Source organism: Emydura macquarii, unplaced genomic scaffold, assembly GCF_026122565.2.
Source record: "Emydura macquarii macquarii isolate MOO-44397 ecotype Brisbane River unplaced genomic scaffold, CSIRO-AGI_Emac_v2 contig_2422, whole genome shotgun sequence".
Lineage (NCBI taxonomy): Eukaryota > Metazoa > Chordata > Testudines > Chelidae > Emydura > Emydura macquarii.
The window spans coordinates 23,033,528-23,053,097 of NW_027132559.1; the positions used below are offsets into that span (position 1 = coordinate 23,033,528).

General features: G+C 35.9%; 1 protein-coding gene across 1 annotated transcript in view; it reads right to left on the reverse strand.

The window, feature by feature from the left end:
- The window catches only part of AHR (aryl hydrocarbon receptor), a 101,331-nt gene that overhangs the window by 15,801 nt on the left and 65,960 nt on the right, over positions 1 to 19,570 (reverse strand). The window contains exons 3-8 of the mRNA XM_067562104.1: positions 14,556 to 14,668; positions 9,907 to 9,996; positions 7,861 to 7,984; positions 3,476 to 3,600; positions 2,375 to 2,577; positions 517 to 626 (exon numbers count right to left, since the gene is read on the reverse strand). Coding sequence (XP_067418205.1) covers positions 517 to 626; positions 2,375 to 2,577; positions 3,476 to 3,600; positions 7,861 to 7,984; positions 9,907 to 9,996; positions 14,556 to 14,668 — 765 coding nt within the window. The remainder of the gene's footprint in view (positions 1 to 516; positions 627 to 2,374; positions 2,578 to 3,475; positions 3,601 to 7,860; positions 7,985 to 9,906; positions 9,997 to 14,555; positions 14,669 to 19,570) is intronic.

The following is a 19,570-nucleotide window of genomic DNA, read 5'->3' on the forward strand; positions in this document are numbered from 1 at the left end:
CTGAGCGATACAATTTTGCTGGCATAAGCATGAGTGTGGACAGCGCTATGTTGGCGGGAGACACTTTCCACTGACATAGCGGCTGCCACTCATTTAGGTGGTTTTATGATGTCAGCGGGAGCGCTCTCTCCTGGCGACAGAATGCAGCCACACATGCGCTTATGCAGGGAAAATTTATATCGCTTGGTGGAGGGGTTCTTTTTCACAAAGAGTGTAGACAAGCGCTAAGAGAAGATGCTGAAATAGCAGCAGTTGGGCTGTGGGGAACAGGAACTGTGAATAGCTGGACATGACAGGGACCAGGATATTTAACCAAAATGGGTCCAGATAGGAATATTAAATACTTCTTCTTCCAGTATAAACTCTTATATGCAGCAGAAGGACAAGTAGAAAGAAAAGTGTTTATTTCATTAATGACTAGATTAATTTTGGTTGCGTTTTATAACTCTCTTTAGTATAAATATAATCTTTGCTTTGCTTTAGCAACCTCCCTCACAGATTGCAAATTACACTTACTTCGGACATGATTCTCAGCACAATAAAGCATATCAGCTGCATGAATAAACTGATATCCTGTTCCTCTCATACACAGCTCTGCTTCAGTGTATCCCAGCACAATTTTTCCTCTGTAAGAGAATAAGGAAAACAAACTGTAGCACTACTAGTATACCAATTTACTGTGTGAACTCAGGAGCTAATCAATCTGGGCTAAAACATTTCTCCTACAGCAGAGTATGTCAATTGTATTAACAATAAAGATTTTATATTACATTTTATGTAATTCTTGTTAAAAAATTTAGCAAATACATTATGAGCCATAAGGCCTTTATTATTTACCTAAACTGACTTCAGTATCCAGAAATGCTTCCGCAAAATGAATTGCAAATAAATGGGGAATCCAAAGAAAGAAAGATGCAATAGAAAGAAAAGGGAAAGCAATATGGAAAACAAGAGAAGGAGAGAAAATAAAAAGGAAAGGAAACAATAGACAAAATAGAGAATAAATGGTCCGAGAATAAAAAAGACAAGAAAAATGGGAGCTGGAATATAAGACACTAATAAAAAATACATAAACAAAAATGGAAAGAGGAAGAGATGAAGATAGCAACTTTATGGCTAGCAAATTTTACTTCTATTTTATGTATTCACATATGTACTTTTCTGTATTGGGATTAGTAGTAGTTGGGAGAACATGGGGAAGGTATGTTCATAAACCGATAGAAAGGGTGGAGGATAATCTGTCTGTGCATTGTGAAGCATGAGTGCACGGGAATCTGACTAAGGTTGCCCAATCAAGAATGGAAGGGAAGATTTAAAGCATTCAGAACACTGAAAATCTGACCTCAGAAAGGGATGGAGAAGGATAAAAACTCAGGAGAGGCCAGAGGATTTCATCATGTAAGAGGAATCAACTTAGTGGGCTTTTCGCCATGCTTGGGGCATGGTTGTGCTACATTGATCTAGCAATGTGGTACGTTTTTTTTTTAAATGAAGAAAAAAGAATGGTTTGGAAATTGGTCCAAAGCACTGTACAAAACAGTTATTTCATGTGGTTAATTTCTGTATCATTTTGTTTAATTTATAGCTAATTTGCAACAAATCACATTTCCAGAGTATTATAAGCCATCCCTGCTAGGGGTTACTTTTATCCCTAATTCATTAAAATAGTTCCAAAGAGCAATTTTTTTGTTTTGATTATGCTCAGGAGACAGGTATCAAAAAGAGTTTCTGAGGAGGATATCCTTTGTGATAAAGTCAGGCCAGAGGGCCTCAAAAGGGCATACGAGGCCCAGAGTGTGAGCCCTAGAAGGCCAAAAACCCGTTTTCCTGCAAGCAGGGGAGAGATGATTGCAGGGCAGTTAGAGACACCTGGACCCAATGAAGGGCCAGTCCAGGTGTACTTAAACCCTGCCTTCCCTAAAGGGAGGGGAGAAGCACAGGAGAAGGAAGCTGCCAAAAGGCTGGTAGCAGGTGGAGGAGAAACTGCCCCCCAGGCCAGGAGACAGTTCTTCTCTGCAGCTACAAAAGGACAAAACCCCTGGCCCCAGTCAGCAGAAGGAAGCTGGAGCGAGGTACCCCCAAGGGGAGACAGGGTTACTGGGGTCTCCCTTGCCCACTACAAGGGGTTGAAGTGTGAGACCCACGTGGGAGGAGCTGGCTGTTTGCCACACCCTTTCTATCTACAAGTGCTTTATACCTCCCAGCAGTGGAGGAGACAAACCTAATGACAAAATATGACTTACTACTCTAATACACAATCACCTCCCAACGCTCACCTAAAGACACTCATTGAAACATTTTAAAGGTGCAGTGACCTATTTCATCTGCAGGTGTACAGGAAAATGTAATGCTATTGAGATGATCTTGCACCTACTTTGCATCACAGCCTGTAGGTGTGAAGTCCAGCTTGTGTTTAGTTCTGAAAATGAAGTTTTTGGTTCTTATCTCAAGGATGGATGGAGGCTGCAGTGGGGTAGCCACTGCAAATAGAGCCAACTGAGGAGAGACAGGAGAGCCATCCTTCCCTTTCTTGTTTTGTCCGTGAAGAAACTTTAATCTGCCTTGAAAATTCATGGCCTTCAGATGGGGAAAATAAAGTGATTACAGATTAGAGAGATATTTACAAGTTTTCCATTTTTTCATATTTCCATATTTTTTCCATTTTTCTGAAAAGTGGCACTTATTTTAACTTTTGTCAAATTCATGCTTTGGACCTTAATTAATATTTAAAAATTAGCATTCTAATAGAGAGAGTTATGCTTCTATACTTAGATTTCTAAATGACAGGCATTTATTACCCCATAGAACTCTCAAAAAGCAAATACAGAAAACCTGGTATAAAACAGAACATCACTAGTAAGCAACAGCTGCATTGTTTTGAACTCTAAGCAGAGATGGATTCAGAGAATCTTTTATTTTCTTTCTGGGCACATCACTTGCTGTCTATTCATTATTATAAATATTCAATATCAAGATCAACATAATTTGTTTCAATTCACTTAGCAAGCAGCCATGGAAGCAGGGGGAAGCTCACATTGCCTATATCGATATTCAGTTAAAAGAGATATCACTAAAATATTTAACATAGCAAATGAAGAGGTTTTCTGAACAAAAATAAAGGGACAACATAATTTTGTTGACAGTTAATCTTTTCCATAGCAAGTAATAGATACTGGTAATTATCTGTTACATAGTGCTTTTTCATTCATAAATCACACAGCACTTCACAAAAGACAACATTTACTCTCATTTTACAGATGAGGAAACTGAGGCACTGAGAGAGGTGAAAGGATTTGCCGAAGCTATCATGTCAGAGGCCGAGCCAGGTTAGTGCCCTATCTATTGGATCATGTTGATCCACATAGGTTAGCTCTCTACTAAACCTTAACTAATAAAATAAGTTACTATAAACATTACCATCTCATTTTATATACTTCAGGCAAGAGGGTAAGCCTTTATACAATTGTACACTCACCAAGAACCCAGATGAATTATCCAGGAGGCACCGTAATCTGCAGATGAAATTTCTTTCCATAAAGGAAGAATTCTCTGGAGGAAGCTGTTCTGGGTTATAATAGGTTGCTGGCTGTGAATTATCTCCTGCAGGAAAAGATTATTTATAAGGATTATTTTTAGAGAAACACCTAGTGAAGGCTATCTATAACAAATGATCTTCCGCCCCATAAACAAAACTCAGGTCATGACCTGAACATGAACAATGTAAATTGGAAACATCCTCAAGACCTAAGTTGACTGCACCACTAGAAATGGTTTAAATGTCATTTCTCCTGATAGGATTATGTTTAACTATCTATTGTACTGCATAATTGTGTCTATCACACTTCCTAGTTCTGGTTTAGTAATCCTTTTTTTAGTCTATGATTCAGATTTTGAAGCAGTCTTGGAAAATTAGATTTCTCCATAGAGAATGTCCACACTGCCTTATGGGTAGGATTTTCAAAGGAACTTTGGTACTCAATGCCCATTTATTTTCCTTGGGAATTAGGCACCTAACTCAACTTAGTCCTTTTGAAAATCCTACAGCATTTCCTCTTGAAGCCTAGTATCGCATTAAGAAATCACAGCTCTTCAAGAACTTAACAAAATTCAAACGGAAAATGTGTCAGTGCCACAGATCAGCTTCTCTGTTCAGTTTTGTGTACTACCACATTTATATATTTATTTTTAAAGAAACATTCTCATATTCATATATTGTGATGTCTCAATAGCAGGTGCAGAATACATAAACTATACCAGCAGCAAAATTTGCTGTGTATAGTGCTGATCATGAAATCCGAGAATAGTTTCATCAGAAGCATGTGGAAAAAACTCTAGGATGTGTAATCTAGGTGGTAAAATGATACTGTGGTGGCAGTTTAGTATAACTATTTAATATAACTGTTCAGGCATTAATTTATACTTCAAGAGTTATACTTCAACTACTTCAAACATTGCATAAGTAATCTGCAGACTGACCATATGATTTGCATGATGTTACACAGTATAATCACTGTACTATGTCTGTTCAATACCAGTTAATGAAGTACTCTTTGTAGGCAATATATATAAAAACCTCATACTGACCCACCAAAATAATTCATAAGCACATAGATAAAACTGAGAAAACTGCCTGACACTCAGATCTCTTATGCAACCTATTCAGCATGGCTTTGGAGTTGTGCAAACATCTTGATTAAAGGAAACCAATCAGGTGCATAAAACCTACAAAAAATTTGCTATGGCATTTATTCCAATAGAAATACAATAACTAACTGTATCAATGAAAAACTCTACATAAAAGTCAATTGAGGAAACTGCTTGTGATGGTATGGAAAAACACCACCAATTTCGTGCCACAAGCAAGATCTAATCATACACCAAACATAATAAAGTAAATGAACTGCTCATTATCTACAGCACCATTCTCTCTCACACATTCTGGGGGTAATTTTATACAGTCAGCAATATACTTGGTATTAGAACACATTTAACCATCCATGGTACAGCCGTACCCATGAATGTTTGAAAGTTTCTTCTATCTTCCTTAGAAATCGAAAAGGCCCAAATGTACACATAGGTACTGCTCTTTTGGATCCAGAGGTCTAAAAGGATATGAATTCTGCTATTCAATGTGTTTAAAAAAAAACCCCTATAATTAACTATCAATGTAACAGAAATCAACATAGTGTAACTTGAATAGTATTGTCAGAGGTATTCAATTGCTGTCATGTTATCTCTTGGTCTTAATCCTACTCTTTGTAACAACACAGCAGGCGCCCTCCACAGCAGGACATTTGAAATTTCATCTGAAATTTTTTATCCATATTTCATTATGCAAAACTAATTTTATACTGTCTTCCTTATGGTCATACCTATTATGTCCCCCTCTGAAAAACAAACAAACAAAAAAAGAAAAGTAAAAACAGCACACATGGACTGTTTCCGGTTTTTCCCATAAGAAGAAAATGTTATGAGGCATGAAAACATGTTAATAATCCAGATTAACATATTATACACACAATTTACAGTTTAAATGTGAAATGTTTATACTATACTGAAAACTAATGGTTTCTAACACCAGAAACTAAATGATCTGATTTACAGGTCCAGTAAATGGATGGCTAATTGAATAAGCTCTTCCTTTCCATTCTTCCCTTAACTCCAACCATGCCTCACAATGGGTAAAAAGTTTGTTCAGTATCCATACTAGTTTTATCCTGTGTGTCACTAGAAGTACAAATCAAGACATATATATATATATATATATATATATATATATATATATATATATATATATATATATATATATAAAAAAATGAGGGTACTAAAAATCAGAAGGTAGTAAAATGGATAATGCTTTCACTAATAAATCAGGGTCCTCATGATCGTAAGTGTGATATTTGTTATAGAGCTGAATTAAATAATAATAAAAAATGACCTAAGAGCCGAAAGCTGTATCTTCCTGATTTACAAGTAACCTTGTGTGAAAACAGTTTAACAGCATTAAGTTAATTAGAAACATACTGTACAGTATTAATATTCCTGTTCTGTTCTTACATTACTTCCGTCATCCAAGTGAAATCTAATACTGAGTTGAGCTGGTGTCATACCTTTTCACACATTATTTTCACACAACATTATTTATAAGCTGCTCTGCTCTGTTAAAAGGACTTTTTAGCTTGGGAATGCTTTTTCACTTTAGAGTAAACCACTCTATACAAATACGCCTTTTGACAACAGCTGTTTGCTAATTTAGATCCCAACACTAAATCAAAAGACATGTTTACTTTAGTATGTTTTCAGCTAGATTCTATAAATGGATCCAGAGCTGGTATAAACACTATAAAAACCTAGTTGAGTCACTAACACAAATTAACTGTTTTGTACTAGGCACACCAACAACTGTGAAGCACACTGAGCTTTAAATGAGCCAAGACCACAGGTCAAGCTTATTTGGTCTTTTGCTATCTAGCTTAGTGGACTTTTACCTTATTAAATATTAAAGTATGCCATCTGTCTTCAATTTAAAAAGGTTAATGGGAAATTGTAAGATTTTTAAATCAAGTTTGTAGGTAGATTTACCATAATATGGATTATTTCCTGTTTGCTGGATTCAAAACGGAAATAATCCAATAATAACAGAAAGATGGACCTGGCCTACATATTTATAAAACTACAGTGCCAAAATGCACTTATCCAAATGTTTCCAGCCTAATCAAGGTCTTCTTTTCTCTATATATATAAAATGCCATGCCCTCAATGTCATACAGTTTCAAAGATGAAGGCCCAAAGACTGTTTTCATTGCTATAAGAAGAGCAGTATAAAAGCCTTATTAAAGCTCAATCTAAGAATATCACTGACGCTAGTAACATATGATAATTCAGATAAAACTTCTGGATGGTTTTCCAAATAATGTAAATTGTAAAAATGTTAGCACCAAAGAAAGTATCTCCAAATATGAAACCACAAGGTTACCTGGGATACTGATTAGTTTGGTTGGCTTTACGAGGTAGGATTCAGTTCCTGTTATTACAGGAATTCAGCTATAAAGGCAAGTCCCCCTATCCCTATAGGCAAGAGATATATTACCCACTAGTTGCTTCTCAGTCTAACAGATCAGGTTGGCACCTACCCCACAAGGCCAATTAGGAGAGTCTCTGTCGTAAGGGCCATCCCTCTTGTGTCTTCAGCTACCTTTTGTTCTTTCTCCTGCTCCCACCCAGGAGCAGGTGTATATGAGAGAGACCATTCATGGACAGGGGAAAAGCCACTCTCGTACAGCTACTAATGCACTTCTCCAGTGCTAAGATGTGACAAATGCACCCCATCAGCCACCACAGAATGGATTCCTAGGCCAAAAGTGTTGAAAAGGTATGTCACACAACTTCAGGGACGTCCTGACTAAGATAAAAGATTTGACATCAAGCTCTGTATCAGGAGTGGATGTTTAATAAATACACAACTTCATGGCAGGATCACTACTTCATTCAAAGAAGATCAAGTCCTTTCCTCCCTCCTGACAGAGATGTATAGACAAATTGATTGGTTGTACGCATATGCGTATCTTTAGTTAATGAAATAAAATCACATTTGGGCACTTTTAGAAAGAGAATATCCATCCTAGACATCAAATTACTTCACCCCAGAATGAAATTGAGCAGTGATGTGATGTGCAAGGATTGGGATTTGTGCTTCAAAACAATATTTTCCACCCGCAATTTTCATTTAAAGTGAAACTAAATTATTGATTATGCAAGAGTTGTGTGTTAAATGATATAAATGGCTATCTGAAATGAGAATTTATAATTTAGAATATAAACACATAAAAGCAATTGTAAGCTAGTTGATTGCATTTTCACCTTGTATTCTCGGTCCAGAATCTGTAGATTGTGCAGGGTTTAACGCCCAATGAAGCTGACGCTGAAACTCAGGTCTGTCTTCTGTATGAATCAATTCAAATACACTCTGGTGTATAATATCAGACTACACACAAAAAAGAAAAAATAGTGAGTAAGACATCTTTGATGACAGCACCAAAGTCATCTTACTGACTTCATTTACACAATTAGTTGCTATAATGGATATTACATTCCATCTCACAGAACATACAATAATATAAGTTTGTATTTAAGAAGATATGTTTTATTAAATCATTTGTAAAAGAATCATAAAAGAATCCAGACTTGCGCATTAGATTTAAATACATTCTTGTTTTATATTTTTGTTTTCTTCTGACAAAAGTTCAGCATATCTTAATTTTTCAAGGTTTTATTTTTCACCCTTCATTGTTCATAACAGCCTATTAGAAATGTAGAAATAAGAAAAAACAATAGCTTTGCCATATGTAGAAAGGACAATGGAAAATATTTCTTTTTTAAAATGGGAGATGAAGCTTAAATGGATTTAAAAAAAAAAAGCAAATTTCAGTTTATATAGGAGAAATGTACCTACAGTGCCAATCAGGACTTGAGCACAGTTGTGCTAGGAGACAAGGTCCCAAAGAACTCACAAATCTAAGACAAGTATAAACGATGAATGTTGGTTTTGTTTGCCTGGAATCTTTCCCTATCTAAGGTCCTTTTATATCTTTAATTATTAAACTGCCTTATCAGCTGCAGTAATGGTGCTTAAGAATGGGACATGAGCCACAAATTAAGAACTTCCGGCATCAAGCGTTGAAAGAATTGAAGGAAAAACATTTTAAAGGTAAGAAAAGAATATTTAAGAGCAGAATCAGGAAATTGAGATACATTTCTGTGCTGTAGGTTCTCATAGAAAATGTTTGCTTTCTGTGTGTAGTAGTCATTATATAAACTCACTGTATAAATATAACAAGGACACAAGGGATACAAGATGATTTTGGCAGAAGCAATAGTTTAGCTCAAACTAAATTAGTTCTTTGCTTTATCACATTTTATGAAAAGCCAACATTTACTAAAAAAAACTGCCAGAAACACTAATTTTTAAATCTTAATGTAATTTTTAAACTTTACTTTTTATATAATAAGAAATGCAAACTTCATATGTTGCAGTTACTATGTACATTTCATACCTACTTTGTTTTTCCAATTTTTCAACAAAGATGAGTAACTTGAAAAAAATATTTTATTTGGAGCATTTTCTTTTAAACTAAAAATCCCAAGGCCCTTTCAGTTGGCTAAGCATATGGACCCAACAGAATCTCCTCTTACTTTTAATAGTAACTTTGCATATCACCATCTACAATATATAATCCAGCACCCAGCAAGAGTGAAATCTGTATTAATACCAGGTGGTGAAGAGGTTAAGTACAACTGTACCTTCAGGATATCAGTATGATCATTTTTCACAGGAGTTTTTTTTAAATTTGTTTGGCTTATATATTAAGTGATATTATCATTAAACAAAAACTCAATTCCTTTATTTACACAGTGTGTTTGTACAAAAAAGGTATTATACTGAAAGAAAACGCAAAGGAACTAAAGAAAATTAGTAAGCTAACCCAAAACATAATTAAAATAACCTCAAAGCATATGTAATTCATTTTATAAGAAAGGTTTCTATTAAAATCATTACCTTTCCACTGAATTATGTAGCATTCAACACAAACTGTGCAGCACTACATATGATTTCAAACATTTGTTCTAGTAAAGACCATTTAACTGTGAAAGTTCCGCAACTTACCCAACACAATGTTGGAAAAAATATTCCTATTTTGCTTGGCACAAGACTCCTACTCTACTATGTCAGCTAACACTAAAGAAGTATAGTACTAAAGTAATCCAACTCAAGATATTTAACTGAGATTTTCCATGTAAATTATCAAAAACTAAATATGAGCACTGAAGCCGTAGGAAATAATGAAAATCTTCTAGAGATGAAAAAAACTTGTTGGGGCAGTGGGAGAGCGAGAAAAAAAGACATACTTGCTGGAACCCCAGATAGTCCTGGATGGTTGAAGATGCATAAAAGACTAGTGCATCTGCTGTAACAACCAGTACAAAGCCATTTAATGCCTAGAAAGAAAAAGAAAAACAAATTGGTTAGCTTGAAAGACAAAATTCCAGATTAAGTATTGTTATTTATATTCTACAAATTGAACTGAATTAATTCCTGATGAAACAACACTGAAGGCAAAACCTTACTGTAACTCCTCTGAAGTCATTTACACCAAAGATGAATTTTGTCCTTGATGTTACTAAAAATTAACTGCCCCAATAATGGAAGAAATAAGGCAGTAATGCAGATTAGCTAAGAATGCAGAATAGATTCTCAATTTTACTATGCTTAACAGATATAAAACATCTTTAAAATATCTTTTACTTATTTATAGGATTGTCCACGCTACAAGTACCACAGTGAGTGGGGACTTAAAAATAAACAAAACAAAGCAAAAATATTATCTCAGAGTTTTACCCCCAAAAGGGAAAAGTGCAAAGAAACCCTATGAAATTCACTAGCAACTTTTCTTCTGCTATTGATTTTTTGTTGAAGATGCTGAAATACTATGGTAATGGATGGTAATAGAAAACCAATATAGATCAATCTAGTTACAACACAATTCTGCCAACCAATGTGCGGTGCAGAAAACTTAAACCAGGCTTGGATAGCCCAAACCTGCACAGTTAACAGATACAATCCCATATACAGTACAAAATGGAACAAAATCTCTTCTACTTGTAGTGCATGCAGGCCTTAAATGGAGCGGCAAGTAAATTATCAAGCCCTATATCATTAAAAAAGCATTTGCAGATTGTTTAAAATATGCAGCTGAAAATCTCTATACTAGCAGACACTGCAAGCAAACAATGTTTTGAACAGATTTTCCCCCTTTATGAAGAAGTAGACAAAGTGGCTCCTTATTTGAAGTCACGCAAAGGATATTTATCTGAGCTCAAATCAATATAGCTCATGGTGATTGTTGTGATAGCAAACAGGACATTTGTGACTTGGCAGCTCATCTAAAAGGTGCTGATTTACTTCCATGGATTCCAGTCAAGAATTAACAAAACGTTGGCTCAAGGGACTCAGCTAAGTATGTTTTGCCATTTAATTACCATAACTGCATTTAGAGCTAGAATTTGGCTATGTTTTCAAATAAACTCCTTTTGAAATGTGTGGTTCTTGTGACAATTGTTATTTGATAAATCGTCCCACGGAGGATGCAGTTACTGCTTCCATTTATTCTTCCCATTACCAGGGAAATGGTAATAATAAAGTCAGATTAACTAGTCCATTAAAATACCTTTTTGAAGGCTCTCTGAACCCTTTACTTGTCATTGAAGATTTAAAAAAAATATATATGTCACATTTATGGAGCAGTTTAAAAACTTTTCAAAAATGAAGTGCCCTCCACCTATAAACAGGATATTACAGTTCTAACCCTGGAAGATTAAGTGACAGTATGAGTTAAAAAGAATCCAGAGTTAAATTAATAATTTAGCCAATCCAAGCGCTCTTGAGATTTCACAAATGACAACAACATGCAGTAGTTACGTAAAGTGCCTGGTTTTGTTAAAAAATAATATAAATTACAAGTGAATACACTGCAAAAATGTTATGGTCTGTGTTTGGATGCTCTTTTGATCTGATTTATACAGCACTAATACACCTACAATTTAAAAAATGCTGTAAACTGATAGTGATTTAATTCTGCCCAGCAGCTAAAATTAATTTCTGTGCCTTTTCATCAAAAAGCCAAAGTAAGATTCTTTGTTCACTGTAATACAAAGAGACCATTTCTCCAGTCTGGAGCAACATATTTTATAGTGGTTCTGCTGCTTATTTCAGAGAAACGTGACTGTCCATTCCAAAAATGGATTACGAGGTAAGTGGAAAGTTCAGTTTCTATGAAATACCAAATAAATTACTTTCCCAAAGCTTTTATTAGGGGAAAAAAATACTGAATGTTCTGTAAACATACAGGTGTCCTACATAAATTTGAACTCTTCAATTTCTTGTTTGATTACAACAATTTAATCACATCATTTATCTGTTTTCAAAAACTGGGTAAAATAAAACTCATTTCATTTCAAACATAACAAATGGATGTCTCTAGCATAAGTAAGTCCTTTGCCTTTATGTGTGTTTTCCTCCATTTAAAAAGAAAACTGGTCACCTTAATACCTCCATAGTATTTTTTGATTGTATCGGCTTAGAGGTAAAATAATAATATATTGATGTGCCTATAATTTTGATTTGTTTTTCTAGTCATTCAGGAAATTAGTTCTCATCAACATAATTTACAGTCAATGTTTTTAGGTGAAATCCTTTCCCGGTCATGTTTTTACAGATTATTTTCAAGAAAACAATATGAAAGAAAGTATAGGCAAAAACAGTGGTAAAGAAAGGAAAAATATTGGGGATCATTCTTGATGTTCTTTAAGAGAGAGTCTGTGAAAACAATTCATACATTCAGTGTGGAAAATTTTTTCCTTATTATATCACTATTATTATATATATTATATCACTGTGCTAGGTGCTGTACAAACAGTACTTTTGCTAAACAGTTTATTTTCAACTGCTGAATTATCTGGGTATATTTACTGTAACTTTGGACTAGATGGACTATTGGTCTGACATAGGATAGACATAATTTTCTTATAAATAAAATAAAAATACCAAAATACAAAGTAGTATATCAAAAAATCCTGCTTCATTCATAACACTTTCCCCTCCTTCCACCTACTCATTGATACTAAACGTGAATCAAAAGTTTAGATTTTACAATGTGACCTGAACTTTTATTGCCAAATTTTGGCTTTTTCAAACCTCCAGAGAAGACAGGATCTTCCAGTGAGCACATGATCGGCTATAACAACTTTAGCCCCATGAAGTAGTGCCTAGAGCAGCACAGCAGATGGTTTCTTTCACTACACAACTTGAGAGGCTAAATTATTAAACAGATAGCTGGGTCCAAGACATTTAAACTGTTATATGTTTTAACCCAATACTTTGAACTGCACCTGGAACCACACAGGAAGTCAGTACAGGGTCCAGAAGTCTGGTGATCTGTGGTAACAGGCTGAACCAACTGAGACAAGATATTGCTTTCTATGCAAACTCAAGCTTTTCAGTCCCTGTGAGAGTAAGGCCAAGTAACATACTGCAATAATTTGGCTTTGAAGATGTACCCATGGATCATCTATAGCAAACAGAAACAGTCTAAGTCCCACAGCCAAATATATATGGATAAAAATTGTTCTAAACTGTATAGTTAAAAAAGCAAACACTATTCCTAGACTCATGGAATGTAGTAGTTGTTCCAAAATTGATGAAACTGTAGTGCTAAAAGTTTCATATGTATTTCAAATGGAAAACATTCTCAGAACCCTTTCCCCATTCCTTCTAGTATTAACCCATTTTTTCAAAGAATTTAGGAAGAAGTCCAAGGGAAACATACAGTTCTTTCTATCATAGTTATGTTTGATCTTTTGATTCTTCTTTAATGGAGAGTTTTAACAGTTATTTTCTAACCTTAACTCAGCACTATTCTCTTGAATTACATTTACTGCATTCCCTTCACGAATGAATTTTGCATTTCTTCTTAACAAAAGCAAATGCTTTTTCTGGTCAGCTGTGCTGCTTTCTGTTCATGGTTCCATAATACAAGGACAGCATTGAGAGAGACTAGACTGGCTGGGGAAGGTTCTATCTGTGAGCTAGGAGGTGACTACATTGTCTTCTGTAAAGGGAAAGCAGAGGATGAAGACAGGATTCATGAAGCTGGACTTGCGATCAGTACATCTTTTCTGAAACAACTTTCTGACTTTCCTTTTGGCCTGACCAAATGGCTCATGAAACTTCAATTCCCTCTAAATTCCTCATGGCAAGTCACTGTCATCAGTGCCTATGTGCCTACACTGACCAGCACAGAGGAAAGAAAGCAGTTCTACTCCAAGCTGGACTCCATTCTCAGATCAACACCTGCATATGATGACAACTCATCTTGCTGGAAGATTTTAACGCTAGAAATGATAGAGACAGCAGTGACTGGAGAGGTGTGATAGGACAACATGGAGTTGGAATGATGAACAGCAACGAACTCCTCCTTTTAGGAAAATGTGAAGACCACAGTTTTTTTTCCGCTGGTTCCTTAAAGGTACAATTAAAGTCCTGTAATATATTGTAGTCAATAACTGCTCTGGTACCTTATGCTTTCTAAAAAGTAATTTAACATTTAATTAGTTTCCCAAGTTAACAGCCTCCACGCTGGGTTACAAACAGCTAGCATTTTAACCCAAGGCATGGTTTTGTTTATTTTTTTTGTTTGTTTTAAATAATCTGTTAGAGATTAAGGAATAAGAAAATAATTGGAAGAGTATTGTCTGATAGCAGGAAAATAGCAATTGCTATGTTGGATCAGACTATTGGTTCATCTAGTCCAGTATCCTGTCTCTGAAATTGGCTAGTACCAGATGCTTCAGAGGAAGGTTCAAGAAACCCCATAATTGACAATTACATAGCAATTTGACAATGCAAAGTTTCTTCCTAAACCCCATCAGTTAACTGCAGGTTTATTAAAGGTAACAAAAGACCTTTCTTTAGCATTTATTATATCCACTATAAAACATACCTGCAATAAAAGTTCTCCTTCTAATAGCTGTATGCCTTCTCCAGGCTTAGTTCGGCAGTTGTCCTGAATGCCATTTATTGCAGGCCTTGTACAGTTGGAAGATTTTAATGCAACTATGGAAACAAAACAAAAAATAAAGATGTTTTTTTCTTTTAAGGTCTTACCAGTAATCCATGAAAAGTGCTAAACTGTAGTTAAAACAAAACAAAAAAAACACACACAAAATAAAAGGTCCCTTAATTTCAATACTTTGTGTCCATTTCTATCTTCTCAAAGGCACAAAGTGTAATAATATGAAAAACTAAGTAGATATAGTTTATGGTATTTACTGTGCAGAAACTCACATTAGCCTGCTTCTAAACTGCTGTACATTCAATAGGATGTGTATTATTTTACTAAAACAAACTAGCTATCACAATGGCAGCTTCCTATTGTTTTATTTATTCTTTATTATATTTAAGACATTTATTTTTCACTGCCTTACTCTTTCTCTGTAAACAGTACCTTAGCAATATGTGGCAGTTTTCATTCAACATACTATTATAGGAGAAATCAAAGAACATCATGCTATGTGTAAGATAAGAAGGCACTTTTCATTTTAAGCCATTATAATCACTGCTAAACCCCTACCCCTCCCCAAGTCACCCATCTGTCTTAAAGTGTCAATCCTTATTCTTTCAAAGTATAAATGAATTAAAGAAAATTCATTTAGCTAATGTAGAAGGAACTGTTTATGCTGTAAAATCAATAATACTTTCCCGAACTGAGTTTAGGAGATTTCAGCAATAATACTTCATTTACATTAAATGCAAAGAACATTATTACATGGTTTCGTCAATGTAAAGCAATAAACACATCTGTAAAATGATAGGCCCTTGTTCCACCAAAATTCATTTTTAATAACTTGACCTAGGTCAACATTCACGTATAAGTTAATGGATGAATCCTGCAGTTATCACTCATGTCACAAGTCCAACTGATTTCAGTGGAACTACTCATGTGAATAAAGAATACCGAATGAGACCCTAAATATTTCTTGCAATTTATGTGATAAAGCATTTAATAATAGCATCTCCTTTCCTAATACAGAATTACTATAAACAGGATTCAGTGAAACAAAGGATACACTTAAAGATTTTGTATAACAATGTTCTGCTTGCGGAATGCTTAAATCTTAGAAATTAAAGAAATCTTTGAGTTTAAACACAAAAAGGAAGTTTACAAGAAGTGGAAGCTTGACAGATAACTAGGGAGGAGTATAAAAATACTGTACAAGCATGTAGGGGTGAAATCAGGAAGGCCAAAGCACAATTGGAGTTGCAGCTAGCAAGGGATGTGAAGGGTAACAAGAAGGGTTTCTACAGATACGTTAGTAACAAGAAGATGGTCAGGGAAAGTGTGGGCCCCTTAGTGAACGGGGGAGGCAACCTAGTGACAGATGATGTGGAAAAAGCTGAAGTACTCAAATGCTTTTTTTGCCTCTGTCTTCACAGGTAAGTTTAGCTCCCAGACTACTGCACTAGGCAGCATAGAATGGGAAGATGATGAGCAGCCCTCAGTGGTGAAAGAACAGGTTCAGGACTATTTAGAAAAGCTGGACATACACAAGTCCATAGGGGTGGATGCAATGCATCCCAGAGTGCTGAGGGAGTTGGCTGATGTGATTGCAGAGCCATTGGCCATTGTCTTTGAAAACTTGTGGTGATTGGGGGAGGTCCCAGACAATTGGAAAAAGGCAAATATAGTGTCCATCTTCAGAAAAAGGGAAGGAGGAGGATCCTACGGACCAGTCAACCTCACCTCAGTCCATGGAAAAATCATGGAGCAGGCCCTCAAGGAATCCATTTTGAGGCAGTTGGAAGAGAGGAAGGTGATCAGGAACAGTCAACATGGATTCACCAAGGGCTAGTCATGCCTGACAATCTGATTGCCTTCTACTATGAGATGACTGACTCTGTGGATGTGGGGAAAGCAGTGGACATGATATATCTTGACTTTAGCAATGCTTTTGATACGGTCTCCCACAATATTTTTGTCAGCAAGTTAAAGAAGTATGGGTTGGATGAATGTACTATAAGGTGGATAGAAAATTGGCTAGATCATCGGGCTCAATGGGTAATGATCAACGGCTTGATGATCTAATTGGTAGCCGGTAACAAGTGGAGTGCCCCAGTGGTCATTCATGGGGCTGGTTTTGTTCAACATCTTCATCTGGAGAATGGAGTGGACTGCACCCTCAGCAAGTCTGCAGATGACACTAAGCTGGGGGCAGTGGTAGATACAGAGTGACCTAGACAAATTGGAGGATTGGGCCAAAAGAAATCTGATGAGGTTCAACAAGGACAAGTGCAGAGTCCTGCACTTAGGATGGAAGAATCCCATGCACTGCTACAGACTGGGGACCAACTGGCTAGGCAGCAGTTCTGCAGAAAAGGATCTGGGGGTTACAGTGGACAAGAAGCTATATATGAGTCAACAGTGTGCCCTTATTGCCAAGACGGTTAGCGGCATATTGGGCTGCATTAGTAGGAGCATTGCCAACAGATTGAGGGAAGTGACTATTCCCCTCTATTTGGCATTAGTGAGGCCACATTTGGAGTATTGTGTACAGTTTTGGGCCCCCCACTACAAGAAGGATGTGGACAAATTGAAGAGAGTCCAGCAGAGATCAACAAAAATGATTAGGGGGCTGGAGCACATGACTTATGAGGAGAGGCTGAAGGAACTAGGATGATTTAGCTGTTGTTGGTACTGCTTTGAGCAGGGGGTTGGACTAGATGATCTCCTTCCAACCCTAATATTCTATGATTCTAAATACATTGATAGCAATTGTCAGAGAATCAGTGATTTACATATGTCAAATCCAGCTTTTCTACTGTTTACTACCAGTAAAAAAGCATATTCCTTGTAGTCAGCTGGAATATTGAATATTTTACTGGAATTTTACAAACTTTGGTCCCACAATCTAAAATACTTTTCTAATGCATTTTATTTCACTCCATATTACAAAAATTGTGTGCAAAAAATCCTAGCTACCAACTACAAGACACCTATAAAAGTGGTTTTGGACAAAATCCAACATCTCATAGGCTTGTATTTTTCCACCTTCTACATCCACTCTAATATATTACTAAAGTTTAATCGGAGTTTAGGGGGAAAAACAGTCAACTTGATATACGAAGCTTTATCTCTGCTTAACTCCTTCATCCTCAACTTCTATGTTAAGATTTTTTTGATTGAGGCTCTGAGAACTCATTATGATCTTCTTTTCAGAGTAGGTTTTATTTAATTTTTTTTTAAACGAGAATGCATATGAGAAATAAATTACACTCATCCTTTCACTGTCTTTCATAATCATGTAAACTATTACTGTTGGCAAGAATAATATTAATTCACTTCAAGCAAGCTCTTAGTAGATCTCACATAAATCGCAGCTTTTAAACCAGACAGTTTTAATTAAAGTATCTCTCTCTGTTCTATCTAATTGCTTTGAAATCAAAACCTTATTCCAGTCTTTTCAAATAGATAACCAGAAAAGTGTGTCCTATAACACATCATGGATAGCTCTCATTGTGGATCCCATTTTAATTGGATATATGGAACTTGAAACATCTGACTTCTTCCTAATGATTATAAATTACTTCTACATTAACTTAAGTCAAAGAATTCACTCTACAGTTATAAGCAAAATTTTTTTTCTTGGCTTTGTCTTGTATATTGAATAGCAAACAAGCCCACATGTGCAAGGACATTCAATTTCATACACAATTGTGCATGCCCAAATTTGAAACTCAGGTCCAAACTGTAAAGATAGAAAAATATCACACACATTTTTACATACATGCAGAGTTTTAAACAACTGTAAAACTTGCCTTTCCTAAATTAATTGAACTAATAATATTAGCATCCACTATTCTCATCCACCTCAGTATTACACCCTGAAGGCATTTTCATGCTGGCTGCAGCAAAGTTCCATCATGTCACCCCTCTTGTCCAACATGCATATGCAGAGGGAAAAATCAATTATTGAAGATGCATAGATTACAACATTTTCACTATGCTGATGACATTCTGCTCCATACGTCTATCTCGACTGATCCAGCAGGAGGTACAAAATACCTTACCCAGGGTCCAGTTCCGTAGTCCATCCATACTCAGCAAAGCACTGAAGCATGCACTTACAGGTAAGCACATGTATAAATGTTTTGCTGAACTAGGACCCCATTCCTGCTGGACATCAGGGTATAGATGAGAGCCAACTGGCTGAGTCTCTTTCCAGATAATACAAAAGAGATGTTGGTAGGCTGAAAAACAAATGGATGATCACGGGAAAATTATATTTACTGCTATTATTGAAGTTATACATCTGCAATAGATTCCCTGAGTGCATAACTGTGAGTATCTTTCACCCTGTGGAGACAGTGAAATTCCATGCTTAATTAAGATCTGTGGGCCAGGGTATACATTTCTAGCCTTCGTATATGTGAAGCTAACCTTCCAAACGCACTGTTGATTTGCCAAGTCTGCAGGAAGAGGATTCAGAGAAATGATTCAAGGACTGGAAAACCTGATAAGACTCAAGGAGCTCAATATATTAATCATATCAAAGAGAATGTTAATGGGTGACTTGATCAATCTATAAGTACCTACATGGGGAACAGAAATGAGGAGTCTTTAGTGTACAATACAAAGGTATAATAGGATCTAGATTCATAGATTCCAAGGCCAGAAGGGACCATTGTGATCCTGACTGCCTATATCTACTGGCTAGAAGCTGTAGCTAGACAAATTCAGACTTTAAATAAGGTGCAAATTTGTAACTGACAGTAATTAACCATTGGAACAATCTATCAAGGGCTTTGGTAGATTCTCCATCACTGGAAATTTTTAAATCAAGTCTGGATGTTTTTCTAAGAGATACAGTCTATTTCAAACAGGAATTAATTCAGGGAAGGCCTATGGCCTGTGTTATGCAGGAGGTCAGAGCAGATTACCACAATCATCCCTTCTGTCTT